The sequence below is a fragment of the Zingiber officinale genome, chromosome 5B (genome assembly GCF_018446385.1).
Source record: "Zingiber officinale cultivar Zhangliang chromosome 5B, Zo_v1.1, whole genome shotgun sequence".
NCBI classification, from domain to species: Eukaryota; Viridiplantae; Streptophyta; class Magnoliopsida; order Zingiberales; family Zingiberaceae; genus Zingiber; species Zingiber officinale.
Window position 1 is genome coordinate 124884331 of NC_055995.1, and position 16108 is coordinate 124900438.

Sequence of the window (16108 nt, forward strand, 5' to 3'; positions counted from 1 at the left end):
GGATGCTCATCAACAAACAAACAATTAATGAATGTAACCACGCCTAGCCTTATGAGCCGAGCCGAGCCGAACTGGTAGACAAAGCACTTAACTTTGCCGCAACATGCCCGGCCCCTGCATCCAACAGGGTCAATCACTGAGCCAATCTGTTCCTGCCATTCATTCTAGCGCGCAGACCGGCCCCTTTCCTCCCTCGCTCGCCGCATGTCATCTTTCATTGCCGTACGTCACTACATCCATAATTGTGCCTCGCGGCCATAGCTAGCCTGCCTGCCTGCAATAGCCGCCGAGCATCAATTTACCAACTATATATAGAATTGGTCTCCTCCTCGATCAGTTCAGTTGCCAACGCAGATCCATGGATACCGATGGGAAAGCCGACGCCGGCCTCCTCGAGCGGAGCCGTCGTATCAAGACGGCGGCCGAGTTGGGCCTCGCCCGCTCCTCTCGCGGCCGACACTGGAGCCGCGCCCTCCTCCTCCGCCGCCGCCTCTTGATCAGCAAAGAGGAAACGACGACGACTACGAGGGCGGCGGTGGAAGTGGAGAAGTTGGGGGTGGAAGATGAACCAGAGGAGAAGATGTTGCAGGCCCGGGTGAGGACCCTGCAGCGGCTGGTCCCCGGCGGCGAGGAGATCATGGAAGCGGAGCGGCTGTTTGAGGAGACGGCCGACTACATCGAGGCGCTGCAGGAGCAGGTGAGTGCAATGCGGGCGCTGGCGTGCTTGCTCCATGGATTCCAAAGGACGAGAGGAGGGAGTTAATGTCGGAACATTAAGAGAGATTAAGCTATCAGAAAAGTAATAATGCAGTAGTAGATAGATCGACCTTAAGAATCAATTTCATTCCGTTGAAAGAACTAATGACACGATTCTTAGGTTGACGTTGATCGAGTGTTTGGGATTTTGACAAAAAACAATTTACAAAAAAAATAGAAAAAGTCAATTGAACACATAATTCGTTTTCAGTTCTCTTGTCTATACTTTAATTTTCAGAAATGAAAATTGGAGTTGTCGCGTTTTGTTTGGTCCGCCGTAATTGCAGGATTAATTTGTTGCAGTATGAGGCATTTGTTTCCGATACGAGATCTAATCAAACTGGAGTAATCAGATGACCAAAGGGAATAAATTTAAGAGGCAAACAATCGATTCAGTATTTTCCACTTGATTAATGTACGATTAGATTTGGCTAAAGTCAACGTCAAATATATAATCACAACTGTTACAGAACTTAAGAAATTAGACATTGGCAAATGCAGTACCCTACAGTCCCTACTGTTTTTTTTTTCTATTTTTAGGTAACATGTAAAGGCTCTCAAATTTTAATTTTTTAAGAAAGGTATAATTTGATCCAGGTCTGTTAGATAACTTTTGTCTTAATTTATTATTTTAAAACTTAAATAAAATAATTTAAAAATAACATTTACATTAAAATTTTAAACTTTTAATAGGTTGAAAAATTAATTTTAAGTGTTTATTTTATTTTATTCAACTTTTTTTTTGTAAGAAAAAAATTCTAAACTAAATTCAGGGGCAAATAAGAAAATTTTCCAACTAAGTATTATCTATTTTATACAAAGTGTATATATATGCCAACTCTTCTGTACAAAATATTACAACAAAAGAGTTTATTGTCCAAATTGCCAACATTTTATATGCATGAATTTTTCCAAATCAAATACTGAGTAAAAATTTAAATTGATTTTGATTTATCATAATAATAAATATAAGTATCTCACATGACTAAAACCCTAAGTTTTTGTCAGTATTCAAAGGGTTTTATTTATTAAAAGACCCATTGAGAGTTTTTTTTTTTTTACAAAAAAGAGACCGATTGAACTCAGACTTTTCCCATACAAACTGATTATTATTTCAAAATAAATTAACAATTATAAAGTGTATACTTGTAATGGTGATGGAAGGTGACGAATAGAAAGTTCATAAATAAATTATATTCATCCTAATTCCTAAAGTTAAAATATGGAAGGTGACGAATAGAAAGTTCATAAAATGGTAATGGTTTCTTCAAGCTAAATGACATAATTTATTGGAAAACAATTCCATATGTAGAAGAACCAAATAACAAAACTTTGTTAGATGCGTCAGGGTGAAAGTAAGTTGTAAATGTTTTCTTCAAACAAGATTAGTCTACAAGAATTCACGTTAATTGCTAAAAGCAAGGCACACTCGAAAAACTGTCAAATGAAATTAGCAACCGCCAACCAGTTGAGTCCTTCTGGTCAGTTTAGAAAGCATCAAATGGCGTATACATCTGATCAAACTCACACACACAATCTTTAAAGGACCCATAAAAAAGGCGGAGTCATCAGCAAGGGCTTAGTAACCACGTTGCCAGATATGGTTTGTCGACTGTGATTGCATGGACTGAGAGTCATTCAAATTCCCTTCCCTATGGTTAGGTTGGCTTGAGGAGCCACCCTGTGTATGGTGCATGTCTTGGTACCCCAAAGCTCCGAGCATGGCCAGTTGATTTTGATGAACTCCTGGGATCTGATTCTGACTTTGATAATCATAGTAGTTGCTGGCTGGAAGAGCAGAACCAGCACCCTGAATCCGCATCGCAGGGTTCTCAATCTGGCAATCCCAATCTCATAGTTAATTCAGATTATTATGTTAAAATGATTAGCAACCGAGGTGAAATCACTAATACCTGCTGACTGGACGTGTAACCTTCTTTGTAATGCAATCTCAAAGCTTCATCAAACCCAATTGTTGAAGAAGATGGAGATGTGTGGTTAAGGGTGAAGCTCCCTGGAAGGGTTGACGAGTTTCCAAACTCTCCATAAGAAGTGGAATTGGTATAAGCCTGTGGTAAGCTTGTCAGAGGCAAGCTACTTCTATATTGAAGCTGTGGATATTTGGTATTCGCAGCAGGAACCAGAGTTGTTTGGTGGAACGGACTGTTTGCAGCATATGTTTGTTGGTAAGAAGGCAGGTAATAGTTTTGGGGAAGGAAAGGGTACCTTATCATATTGGAAAATTGGCCTATTGGAAGAGATGGCTGAGAGTAATGGTGGAGAGGAAGGTGTTGAAATGCAGGACTTGCAAGCATAGTGGTGCTTGGCAAGGATTGCAGAGTAGAATGATGATTTGAAAACACTCCTGGGTTCAAAGCCTGCAAAAGGTATTACTTGAGAACAAAAAAAATGATTCCTTCAATTCTTAATGCAGTAATTATCAATTAAAATACCATGCAGTAATTATCAATTAAAACACTTGACGTTTCATGTTTGCATATGAACCATAAGGGCAGAAGAAATAACAGATTGGTGACAAATACATGCTACTACAACTGAGATAGCTGCTATCATGAAACCAATGAAAAAAAGAGCCAAAAAACTTAACATGCCCACTGAACATAATAAAAATGTCTGTCATGATCAGCAGATGTTTGCTTCCGATTTGTGAAAAAAAAATTAATAAACATAATCCCAGTGGGAATGACCATAAAAATCAGCAGATACTTTGCCAATTTGTAAACCAAATTCCAAGCAGTCAAAAAATAAGGTATATAAGAATTTAAGAAGCTAGCGATTACCTGAGGCATGGATACGCTTGGCCCACTATCAGATGATATTGTTGTGCTATACCTCATAGGCATTGACTGGGTGGTCAACAATGTAGACAAAGGAAGATCGAACTCCCAAATAGGAGGAACGCTCGCCGGTAATATTCTATTTTGTAGATCACTTGTCTGCTGCATGGTGGATATTGACGGTGAAAAATTCCATGCAATCAAACTTATTTTATTCAAATCATGAAAAGTGACAACACCTCAACCTCCATGAATCAAAGGTAGGAATAACTACAATATAGGGTTTTTTTTGGCAATCAAAAGGATCACATATTCTTTCCAAAGAACTCTGTTTTCAAATATATAAACATATGAAGCAAGTAGAAATCTTGCTACAAGAGTTTTCCTCTTTTTTAAATAAGTAAGCTTATTTCATAGCTGAAACATTGGACTAATTATTCATAAGCCATCAAAAAATTTAAAGCAGAGTACATGCTGGCCACTTGAAATGTGAATTAATCAAATAAGAACCAAAAAATGCATAAACCAACTCATGAGATCTGTTTCCTAATTTGTATGTTATACTGGTGAATGCTAACACAGTATTAATTAAGATGTCATTTGCATTATGAATCAAAATTACTTTAGCCAATTGATCAAGAGAAGTGCCAAATTTGGTTTGGCTTACGACATTGGGGAAAACTATCAGAAATTACCCAGCTAAATGTGCATAGGTACAAAACAGTAAGCAGATAATTATCAAGAAAAGCACAGGAATGCACTAAGCCTAAGCCTTTTAGATTGCACAATGATTATTAGATTAACTACCTTAAATTTTCCAGTATAACGAAACCCTTACCAGGGTGAATGCTAGGAAAAATAAACACCATAAAATCATCCCCATACCAGACTATCATAGATTAGTTCATTACCATCAAACTTGATAAAGCTGAAAGACTTTGCATTTGTGCATTTCCATGTGAGAAAGCATAAGCTGCAGTATTTGGTTCCATAGAGGTTGAAGATTCATAATTAGAAGCAGATGGATGGGTGTAGTGAAGTCCATGTTCGTCATCCAATGGGTCTTTCCTCATTATTTCAGCTTGTGAAACTAAGGGCATGATAAGGTTCTCTGGGCCAGATGTAGATACGGAAGCTAAGTTCTCAGACAGAGTGGTCTTGAGTTGCACATCATGGTGGTCATGATTTCTAATAAAAAGACACCCTTTATTAGAATGAAATCAAACAACAATGTTTTACAAAAAAAAAAAAAAGTTACCTCACATAAGGACCATCAACTCTTGGAGCATCATTCAAAACTGGCGACATTTCAGAGTTGCTTTTTAGTGGGTCCAACTTTAAAGATCCACAAAATGCACCGGAAACAAAACTGCCAAAGCTCAAACGTGTGCATTCTGAATTTGTAACCCTTAAATGCTCAGGAATTATCACTGCAGGATTGGGTTCAATAGGACTTGTTTCCTCTTGCAAACTTAGCTGGCCCAAATTTGCAGCAGCTGATGAAATTTCAATCCTGCCATCTGCAGCAGTAAAAAAAACTCAGACATGGAGAGAAAGGTAGATATTCTCAAAATGACAGCAGCTGATCATGTTCACAGCATTGCATGAGTTCCTTGGAAAGGAAAAGAAACATTGGATACTGGAAGAAGGAAAAATAAATTATTGTTCAAGAGTATTGTCATGATATCAAAACCTCAACTCTACCAACTAAAAACAAGGCGTAAAATAGATCCTATGGAAAATTTCAAGTGCCCTTTATGGTAATGTATTAAACAAAAATGGAAATGAATCAAGATCAAACCTTCCGTGAGTAGAGCCAAGAGCTTAACATCAGCATGGTTGTTATAATTGATTTGTCCTGATCAGGATCAGGAAAGATAGATCATAGATGTGATTTTTCATGAGAAATCAGTTTTTTGAAGGAGATCAATAAAGGTGGGAAAAGAAGCAAAGAAATAAGCCAATGAATAAAAAACATTTTTAGAAAGCAGGTCTGCAATCGTTTTAAACAAGGTCAATCAAGAGTAATTTGAAAAAAAATTGCTTTAGCTTGGTCGTGAGGGAAGAGAGTGATGAAAAGTAAATTGAGGGTGGCAAACCCAAGCAACAAATTGATGGATCTTGGTTAGACAGGTAAGAAAATCTTATAACATTGGGTGACAACAAATCTTAGCAATTGAATTAAAACAAGGCGTTAGAAAATGCACGAGGCAAGTGGGTTATTATGGGTCACTGTTTCCATTGAACCTCAAAGGCTCAAACTATGAAAGCGAGTTCAACACTCAAGCAGACACCCACAGATCACTATGCGGTTGGGAAACTTTGTCGTCCAGGTAGCACAATCCAGATGAGTATCTGCTCGATCAAATGATCCTTAGCATTGGCACTCTTCCAAAAAGCATGTGTGTGCTCCCGCACCAAGCTATTAAAGGATCTGCATCATACAAAGTCTAGAGGCATTCCCCTTTTGAAACACCATGTCTATTTGATACAATGAAAACCTCCACCTAATAGGCCCTTAGATAGTCAAGTGCTTTAGATGAAATATTCCTATTGAGGATAATAGGGTATAATTCATCAGATATCAATGTACTCCTGTGCCAAAACCATGACACGTCCTCATGACACGTTGATCTGCAACTCAAACCTGCAAACGTAAGTAAAGGATTTGCCACCAATAAAATCTCACAGTTCCAGCAGCACATTTCTCTCTAGGGTATTGTTACCAACAGATCACGCAATGAGTGAAGCCACTTCCTATCAAGATGGATATTCACATGGACACTGATATATGAATAGAGATTGGTGTCTAAATATCCGCTCAGCGTGACCTACTCGAGTGAAATGCATTCAGCATGGATGCTTGATAATAGAGTTTACATGCAAACTTGCAGAAAGCTACAAAAGAATGCACATCAAATAAAGTCGAAAGGCATTCCCCTTCAAAGAGAATCACCCTTCCTACATTTTTTGCAAGTACGATCCATCCTCATGGACCCTTAGACAAACAAGCATACCCGACATGCTATAGTCCATCAGGTCCCAGAACCATGAGTGCCACGATAAGGAGAGGAAAAGGACAAAGAAAACCAATAACAATGTAGCCTTTATAGACACAGGATTTTTTAATAAACATGATAAATTATTTTTTAAAATTTGATTAAAAATTTCTAAATTTGTAGAGTATATGGTGATGATTATTAAAATATTAAAATAAATAAATTCTGCTAATTGATGTATGCCGTTCCCCTATTTAAAAGTCAACTTTCATTAATTAATAAAAAAAATAGTGTTAAAATAAAAATAAAGATTTGACAAAAAATTGATATCAATGAACTTGAAGGCAAGGTGTTCGATTGTATTTAATTAACTTAATTAGTTATGGGGTAAGTTAATTACCCAAAAGTTAATGCACTATTTGAATGAATTAATTAAGTCAATTTAAAATGTCATATAAATTCTCTTAATCAGAATACTATTGAAATTTGTTTTTTTTTGTTTTTTAAATGTTTCTATTAATTCCTTTTCAATTAATCCTACTGATTCAATATGGTTGAAGCTTAGGCATTTTGATGCTTAATCCTGATAACAGTTTGACAATCACACTTGTAAATATACTGAACTGTTCATTTACATATTTGTCCTAATGATTTTTAACTTAAAAAATTGTTGAATATACACCATTTATTAAAATCTCATAACGTAAACTTGTTAATTTCTGTACCATGGTCCAAATTATATACTCCAAGAAAATGTTCACACTTGAACATTTATGCAATTGGTAACTTCTAAAATGTTTGAAACAACTATACAACAAAGTCAAAAAGGAAACTCAACCTTAACTTCTAGGCGGAAGTTAAGTGGGAGATAATGAGATAAAACACACAAGGATCATTGTCTGTCAATACAATTTATACATGCAATGCTATGCCACTAGTAATATTGAAATTAAATAATTAATTAAAGCATTCTTTATTACATTAATGTAAGGGTTAGTCTCCCTCAACCCTCTAGAAGCTTCCACTCTAAATAATTGAATATTTCGGCCTACCAGTCATATAATTTCCTTTTTAGCCAAAAGTGACATAGGAAAATCCCACAAGACTCTACAAGCTCCTCTCCATTCAACCCATCTTATTAAATAAAAAACCCAAGATATCTAATTTATAAAAATTCCATTTTCATCTATTTTACTTATTGCTCATAAGTGAAATTACATTTACATACTTAATTTTAGTTTCACTTAACTAAAAACCTTTATGGTGCGTTTGGTTTGCATGTTTTCCATTTTCATTTTCTAAAAAAGACACATTTGCTAGAAAATAGAAAATGACTTTTAGACATTCTTTATTTTTCTAGAAAATGCTATTTATTTTTTTAGAAAACAGATATGAAAAATGCAAACCAAACACCATTTTTCAGAAACGCGTGTTTTCCAGAAAATGAAAATGAAAATGAAAATGAAAAATGCACAAACCAAACTCACCATTAGTTTCTTAAGTTCTCTTTCCACAAATCAAACCCGAAACTCCGAAAGAAAGATTCAAGGATCTAGAATGGCATATCAAATCTCAATGCAACATAAATAAACAAAAGTAATAGGTAATGACAAATAAAAAATAACAAAGATATTGAGTCTGAGATAACCTCGTAAACTGATGATCTTTATAACCAGCAAATTTGTTAGGTACTTTAAACCGATAATTGCTAGTGATTACAAGGATCTGAACCAGCAGTAAATAATAATTCCATATTTTCAATGTTTAGAACCAAAAATTTGATTCAGTGCACAATGGAAGAGCAAATATCGATAATGAAAAATAAAGAGATAAAGAAAGTGCATAGGAAGGGTGAAATTTACCTTCACAATGATCTAGCTCATGCCTTTGTGATAGGTGGGAATTTGTATTTCCCACTGTACCCTCATCTAAATGCGGAGCATCTACTGAAGAACCCACCATAAAGTGCATGCTAGAGGCAGATGTGGATCTGCATTTAGCTGGCAATGTTTTAATATTAAGTTTTTCCTCCAGATGAATGCCTTCCAAGTGAGAATCTATATGGTAGTTAGGTCTGTTAACCATTGCAGATGATGACAAATCTGAAGTGTTTTCATAAAAAGCACTGACGCCAGATATTCCAGTTGTGGTTGATGCACTTTCCATAGGTTGCTCAAACCATCCATCTTGAGAGATATGCCAATTTTCAGCAATCATGTCATCAACTCCATGCTCATAAACATGATCAGATTCCTGAAATGATTCTGAAATTTCTTCTGAATCTGTTTGAAAGACTTCGATTGAGGATTCCTTGAAACCCTGGTTTGATACATTTGACATCGTTGCATTTTTTGTCAAGTCAGACCTTTCAGTTTCCATGGCGGGTATGCTAGGTCTAGCTTGAGGTCTACCCATTTTAACAATATCAGCCATGGACATCTGTCCCTGCTTGCCTAACCAGCTGTTATGGAAACCAGATAAGGATTGCATTGGCATAGAAATGCCTTCAGCAACACTTGCTGGTTGTGTTGTATTTCCAAAAGAAGACAGATTGCTGCAAAAACATAAGGAAAGAAAGGAAATTTGATAAGCATAGTACTCACAACCAATTAAGTAAAAGTAGTAAAAAACTAGAGGACAACCAAACCGTAGGATCTGCTCACAAATAATTCAATACAAGTAGCAAAATTTTTAAATATACTTTATAAAATCAAAAAGTTTTACAAGTTGGTCAAAAGTAATAATAGAAGTATAAATCATGCTTTAAATCAATTGCTGGGAATCATTTTTTCCAACAACTAGAAAGAGGCTTTAAAGATGTTTCTTTACAAGCTAGAAAAACAAAGCTGGTACTAAAATCATGACCAATAGTTCACAAATTATTATTCTTATTCAAGGTTTCATTTTTTATCAACAAGCAGTAAAGAAATTCTATATATCCATTTATCAGGGAATTCCTAGAAGCTATCATATTCTCTTCGGAAGTTCCTGCTCGTACTAAGAACCCTAATTTGCAGAGAATCACTTCCAGTGCCTACATTTCATCAACCAAATGATCTTCATCTATTGTTCAACTCTTCTTGACATAATGGTCAGTCATTCCATATATCCCCAACATTATCTTTAGTCCTTTGATCATGTCCCTGAACGAATGATGTCCTCAATAGATCCTATGTCGGAGAAAGCATAAACAAGGGAATACAACAATCCGTTCCTATCCTGCCTGAGCGCATCAAGCAAGCAACAGTGCTAGTTCCTCCAGAAATACAGGTGACCTTCCATTTGATATGAATATTTAGCAAAATCAAGGATCCATTCTTCTTTCATAACATTGACAACATTGATGGAAAACAAAGAACTATTACTAAACCTCACACAACTATGCCTTGTGGCAAAGTTAAGTGCTTATATTAAAGTAAAGAACAGGGCTTTCATGAGGGTTTATGTTATTTGGATATGTGATCATTTACTAAATGAATGAGTAGGTAATAAAGAAAAGCATATATACCCACAGAGCCAGAAATTGATGTAATGTTATAGTATCATTGACCAACAAGAACCAAAATCCTGCCCTGGATTGTGCAACTACCTAAACCAGATAGGTAGTGAATGACCATGAGTAAATTGCAACAGTTCAAGTTCAGCAGTCCAAGAAACCAACTGTAGCATTCTGCAAACTGAAGAAGGATAGTAGGATACTTTATTTATACTCATGATCACTCTGCTTTGTTATGACTTTACTCTTGCTATAAAAATTATCTCTGGCAGCATTGTCATTGTCAATCAAAAGAGGAGGTAGATAAAATCCATCACACTTGAAAGATCATGCCTCACAAAGACTTGCCCCTTCACTTTCCTAACAACATCATAGTGCAATCATTGCAATGTGTGATAAAGTGGAAAGAATTGCTGCGAATAATACACCTGAATCATGCCTATTCAAATCCAAGCAATTCCTAGCAACAAGACCAACAATAGGATAAATACAAGGTCCAACAATAGAAGGCATGAGTCAGATTCAAACATGGATAGCTACATGCCTATCCAATTAACTGTAACTACCAAGATCTGAAAATCTTCTGATAGCTGGATCCCCTTATTTCTGTAAGATCTTGGATTTTTGGAATGATACGATTCAGAAATCTCTTGACAATAAAGGAATATTTGATGAATATTAGCTCAATGATTATTTTTCTTGTAAAGTTACCTTTCAATAGTAGCAGGAAAAATTAAAAGTAATTGAAGGGGGGTCAATCTCTGACATGTGCAAAGAAACTTGGCTAACCCAAACACAGCAGAATTCTTCTTTGCCACCATAGTTTAATCTTACATGGTAGCTATAGGCATGAAGAAGATTTATAAGCTTATATGAGTGAGTATTAGTAACTTAAGTCTTAAGTATTTTAGGCAAATGGTCAGGCCTAATAAGTTAATGGATAAATTCTCAGTTGTGATGAGCTATTATTTGGACCAATGGTTAGACTTGACAAATTAACGGATCAATTTTGCCACCTGTGACACTACGTACCAACTAGTTATTGCAATATCATGCTTCATGATTGATCAAGATAAGAAGGTAAGGATCATCATCATTAGAGACAGATAATTATGATACCATCCACAATAGAGCTTTACTTATGATGTGAAGTCATACAACAACAACAACAACAACCAAATCTTATCCCACTAAGTGGGGTCAGCTATATGGATCCTTTTACACCATTGAGGTCTATCTCCAACTATATCATCATTTATACTTAAATAAATTTTATTTTGTTTTATTGTAACTAACCAAGTCTTTTTTGGTCGTCCTCTTTCTCTTTTGATATGCGTGTTTGTCATAGTTTCACATCGCCTAACTGAAACATGTATTGATCGTCCAAGTAAATGCCCATACCATCTTAAATGTGTCGCTCGGAGTTTTCCTTTAATGGATGCAACTCCGACTTTTTCTCTAATGCTCTCATTTCTTATTCTGTCCATTCTCGTATATCCACACATCCACCTTAACATCCTTATCTCTACAACTCTCATCTTCTACTCATGTACTCGAGTCACCCAACATTCAACTCCATATAACATAGCAGGTCTAACTGTGGTTCTATAAAATTTTCCTTTAAGTTTTAGAGGTACTTTACGATCACATAAAACACCCGACGCTCTCCTCCATTTCAACCATCCTGCTTGTATTCTATGTAAGACATCTCTCTCAATCACTCCATCATTTTAAAAAAATAATCCTAAATATCTAAAGCTCTTAGTTCCAAATAACTTGTCATCGCCTGTCTTAAAAATTGTCTCATTATATCTAATATTACTAAACTTAAATTTTATATATTCTATCTTTATTCTACTAAGCCTAGAACATTTCCCTTGTAGTGTTTCCCGCAAGATTCTAGTTTACCATTTACAATTGTCTCATTATGAAGTGAAGCCGTATTCATGAAAATAATTTTATATGAGTGAAACAACATGCAGTTCCATCCACTTGGCATAATAAGAACAAAATAGCATTTCTTTGTTTAGATATTCTCCAAAAAAGGATGAGACACAACACACATGCAACTGGAATTTGAACTGATTGAAGAAATCTAGAATATAACTTGTCAGTTAAGCAATACCAATGAATATTGAAAAGAAGGCAATCAGAACTCATATAGTCTTGCCAAAAAAAAGTAAATATTACTCTAAATCCAAAAATCATTTAGTTCTGCTAAGACATCAGAGCTTGTCCAAAGTTAAAAACTTAAAATACTAACCAAATTATGTAGTATGGTTCTTCACAACAACATCAGGAATAATCCTACACTAAGTGTTCTACATAATTTTTTATACATATTGAAGTGATCATAAAGGATCAGCCCATCATCTACCCCTTCTGTACTTGTATAGGATATTGACACTTAGACACTCACTCTGAATGGACATCATATGTACACTATCCCCCATGTTGTACAGATTTTAATAAGTACTTATGTTGAACACTTGGTTCCACATCCATACTAGACACTTGTATCCAAGTCCAAGTTACATAGACTAGCATCATGCACAATTAAGCAAGCTTGTTGAGTAGATAACTAAAAGAAAGCATAAGTATTGACACTCTGCCAGTGACTTTGTACCATATATGTCTTCCTAAGGTACCCAAGCATTGAATCAAATTATGGTGTAACAATCCAAGCATTTGGAACTATAGCCAATACATAATTGTAGAGCTAAAGAGCATAGAAAGAAAAAAAAAGGGCAAAAATCAAAACAGCGCCCCAAATTAAGAGAAACATCATATTAACACCCCTTTTCCAAAAAAAGTCAAATGAGCACCCTCCCACAATTTTATTCCGAAAATACCCATGGATTCAATTACTGAGTAACTTCTACAATGTCTAGAAGCTACCGGCTAACTTCTACAATGTATATAAGCTAGCAGGTAGTTGCTACACGTTATAGAAGCTACCGGCTAACTTCTACAATGTGTAGAAGCTAGCAAGTAGCTGTTATATGCTGTAGAAGCTACATGCTAGCTTATACACACTCGATCATGATTATATTATGTTCATTTGAAATGTAATGAGTGACATGTAGTCTACACGTTTGTTTTACTCATTGAAATGTAGTTTTACCAGATTATCAATCATACAAGTAAAATCAAAATGATAAAAACTTGAAGCTAATTGCTAGCTTTTACATGCTGTAAAAGGTAGTTGCTAGCTTCTACATGTTATAGAAGCTACATGCTAGGTTCTACATAATTAATCATGATTAAATAATATTCATTTGAAATGTAGTGAGTGTCATGGAGTCCCCATCGTTAGTTTGCTCATTGAAATATTGTTTTAACCGGGTTATCACACAGAGAAGCAAAATCAAAATATATAAAGTCATTGTTATAGAAGTTAGCAACTGGCTTCTACAATTGTAAAAGTTAATTGCTAGCTTCTACACGATCGAATAAATGATTAAATAATGTAAGAGTATTTTGGATAGTTCATGTTAAATGGAGCGCCCATTTGACTTTAATTGGAAATGAAGCGCTCATCTGATGATTTTACAAATGATGGACGCCCTTTTAATTTTTGCCCAAAAAAAAAATCCTTTTATTGGAACCAAGGTCAAGAAAATTTATCGAGAAATTTAAACTTGCAATTTCACCATCATCTTAAATTACAACTGCCTAAACATATCTAAAGCATCCAACACCCAAAATAAAAAACAAATCACCAAAAGATAGAGTTATAATATTTATCTGGGCATTGGAACATACTACTTCCAATGTAAATATCCAGCCAGTCCAATGAAATTAAATTAGTGATCACCTTGCGATTGTTTGTGTTTGAGGAGGATTAGTTGGTACTGTGGAATATTCCAAAACAGGTGACACTGGAACAGTATTAGCACCATTTTCTTTCCTGTATGTGACTTTACCCTTGCCAATGCCATGTTCTATAAGGACAAATAGATGAACAGAAATTTGCAATCAAATAGAAAAAAAATACATATAATATACAGTCCCCAACAAAGATATAGAAACCAAAATAGTATAGCAACGTACCAATAGAACTAGATTGGGAAGAAGTATTACGACTGCCACGGTCTGTGCTCCCCCTAGCTCCTCTTCCTGAGATGTTGTTCCCTGTTCGAGACTTTGTTTCTGGAAATTCTCTGGTCTAGAAAGAGAAAGAGAGGGGAAAGTTGGATTAAATTTCTACCTTGTCTAACAAAATTACCAATAGAACATTTGAAGGCTAAAAACAATAATTAACTGAACACATAACTAATATCCCTTTTCAATTAGTGGTTGAAAAAGAATGTGTGATCACCTCAAGGATCTATAGAAACAAAGACATCAAAGATTATGACAGTCTGATCAATTTAATGGTCACACGACCTATACTTACTAAACACCTTAAAGCATGTCCAAAGCTGTGAAATCTACCAAAAAAATTGTGTAACAGTGCATTCACTAACCTCCTTTTTCTTATCGCGCTTATTCTTCACTTCATGAAAAGTATCTGCATTGTGAATGAACAGTAAGTAGATGTATGCCTACTTTGAGAGCTTGATTACCATTTAACAATTTTCAGAAATTATTTCATCAGTCACACTATTTCACAGCATTAATTAGGTAACTCAATGGCCAAAAAAAGTGATGGAGAGGACAATTTAAATGTTGTATATATTTATATAACAGGGAGGTCAAACAGATATAGAGGTTAGATAAGATAAGTGATTTCTCGAGGGTACCAAAAGGCAATTGAGTACTAATATATGAAGTGTATATACAAGTGAATAGCAATGCCTCTCTCTACAAAAATGAACATACTTGAACCCAAAAGGAAATAAAAATGATCTGTGACACATTGCATCCATCAAGTAGGATAAAAAAACGTTTGTATTATATGCCTCACTTCCCCTCATTATTTTTCCTTTTCAACAATAAGCTAAGCAAAGGAAGATGAGAGGTGGCACGGGTACCCTGCGGGGTGAAGGTATTGCAAGATAAATGCTCCAAGTATTGAAAATCAAGCAACAGTTGCTTAACGAATTAAATGACTTCCGTGAGGTTTCCTATGTTTTGAGGTTAGATATTGAGGGCGAGTATCCAAAATTCAAGTAAGCGAGACATGAAAAAAGGCTGCTTCTTCCTTTGTTCCGTAGACAAGGGTAGAAATCCTCCACCAGACGTTTTTCTTTCAGTAAAGCAAACGTTTTGGCAAGCAAAACTGGATTTATTTTTTCCTCGGATCCAAGGAGAAACAAATACAGATATGCAAAACCGCCTCCGTCTCTGTCCCTCTCATTTCAAACCATTAGTACATCGCCTCTATCACACAATCTGATGTCGAGAACAGAAACATCACTGACAGAACCAACCGAGAGAGAGAAGGAAATATTGAGGGAACGGGCACCTTGCGAGAGGAGTCGGTTGACAGCCTCATCAGGATCCATGTCGCACTCGCAGAGCATGGCGTAGATCTCCGCCTCCGAGCAGTTCACGATCTCTTTGAGACTATGCACCAGCTTCCTCGACCCGGACGGAATCGTGATCGCTAACGACGGGCCGTTTCCCCTGCTGCCTCCGCTTCCGGCACCGCTCATCCTCTCCTCCGCCCTTGTTCCGCTAGCAGAGCGAGGAGCAAAGTGAAAGCGCGACCTGGTAACGCCTGAGGACTTGGGCGGCGAAAACCCTTTTCGGCTCTATCCCTCACCGCGTATATTTTCGAGCATATATCCCGCCCTAAAAAGTTTTAATGTCAAATGTTATCCGTCTCACCACAAGCTAGGAATCCTTTACCAAATTATTTTCAGTAATTTATTCTAATGAAATATTATTATATTTTGGGAAAATTTAAAAACACCCTTGAAGCTTCACAAAGTTCGCAATTTTCCTAAGAATTTCAAAAATTATAAAACTCCCTCAAAGATTAAAAAAAAACATAATCCGCTTTGCACCTCTAAATCATCGGTACGTACCATAACGATTAAATAGAATTATATATTATAACGTTCTAATCACTAATTAATTAGGTGGATTAATTAACAAGTAATGCAAGATTC

At 35.9% G+C, this 16108-nt stretch overlaps 2 protein-coding genes across 4 annotated transcripts; one reads left to right on the forward strand and one right to left on the reverse strand.

Moving 5' to 3' along the window:
* Positions 1-274: 274 nt before the first annotated feature.
* Positions 275-886, forward strand: LOC121987835 (transcription factor IBH1-like 1). Its single transcript, XM_042541557.1, has one exon. It carries the CDS (start codon positions 359-361, stop codon positions 761-763), a length of 405 nt encoding a protein of 134 aa, XP_042397491.1. The 5' UTR covers positions 275-358; the 3' UTR covers positions 764-886.
* Positions 887-2106: 1220 nt separating this feature from the next.
* LOC121985792 (putative GPI-anchored protein pfl2) lies at positions 2107-15827 on the reverse strand. Of its 3 annotated transcripts, XM_042539439.1 has the most exons (11): positions 15460-15827; positions 14519-14562; positions 14103-14217; positions 13867-13993; positions 8416-9107; positions 4813-5074; positions 4466-4742; positions 3558-3716; positions 2983-3134; positions 2670-2919; positions 2107-2593 (listed from the first exon to the last, which is right to left on the reverse strand). In XM_042539439.1, exons 1-11 carry the CDS (start codon positions 15647-15649, stop codon positions 2336-2338), a joined length of 2526 nt encoding a protein of 841 aa, XP_042395373.1. In that variant the 5' UTR covers positions 15650-15827; the 3' UTR covers positions 2107-2335. The 3 variants fall into 3 exon arrangements, with proteins under 3 accessions (XP_042395373.1, XP_042395372.1, XP_042395371.1); XM_042539438.1 differs by having other exon boundaries at positions 2670-3134; positions 3558-3713; XM_042539437.1 differs by having other exon boundaries at positions 2670-3134; positions 15460-15826.
* Between the last annotated feature and the right edge of the window lie 281 nt (positions 15828-16108).

Coding starts and splice junctions, on each gene's coding strand:
- LOC121987835 (XM_042541557.1), top strand. CDS start 359: ATGGATACCGATGGGAAAGCCGACGCCGGCCTCCTCGAGCGGAGCCGT.
- LOC121985792 (XM_042539437.1), bottom strand. CDS start 15,649: ATGAGCGGTGCCGGAAGCGGAGGCAGCAGGGGAAACGGCCCGTCGTTA. Junction 14,218..14,518: donor AGCGCGATAAGAAAAAGGAG/GTTAGTGAATGC, acceptor TTCTCTTTCTAG/ACCAGAGAATTTCCAGAAAC. Junction 3,717..4,465: donor CAGCTTTATCAAGTTTGATG/GTAATGAACTAA, acceptor TCCACCATGCAG/CAGACAAGTGATCTACAAAA.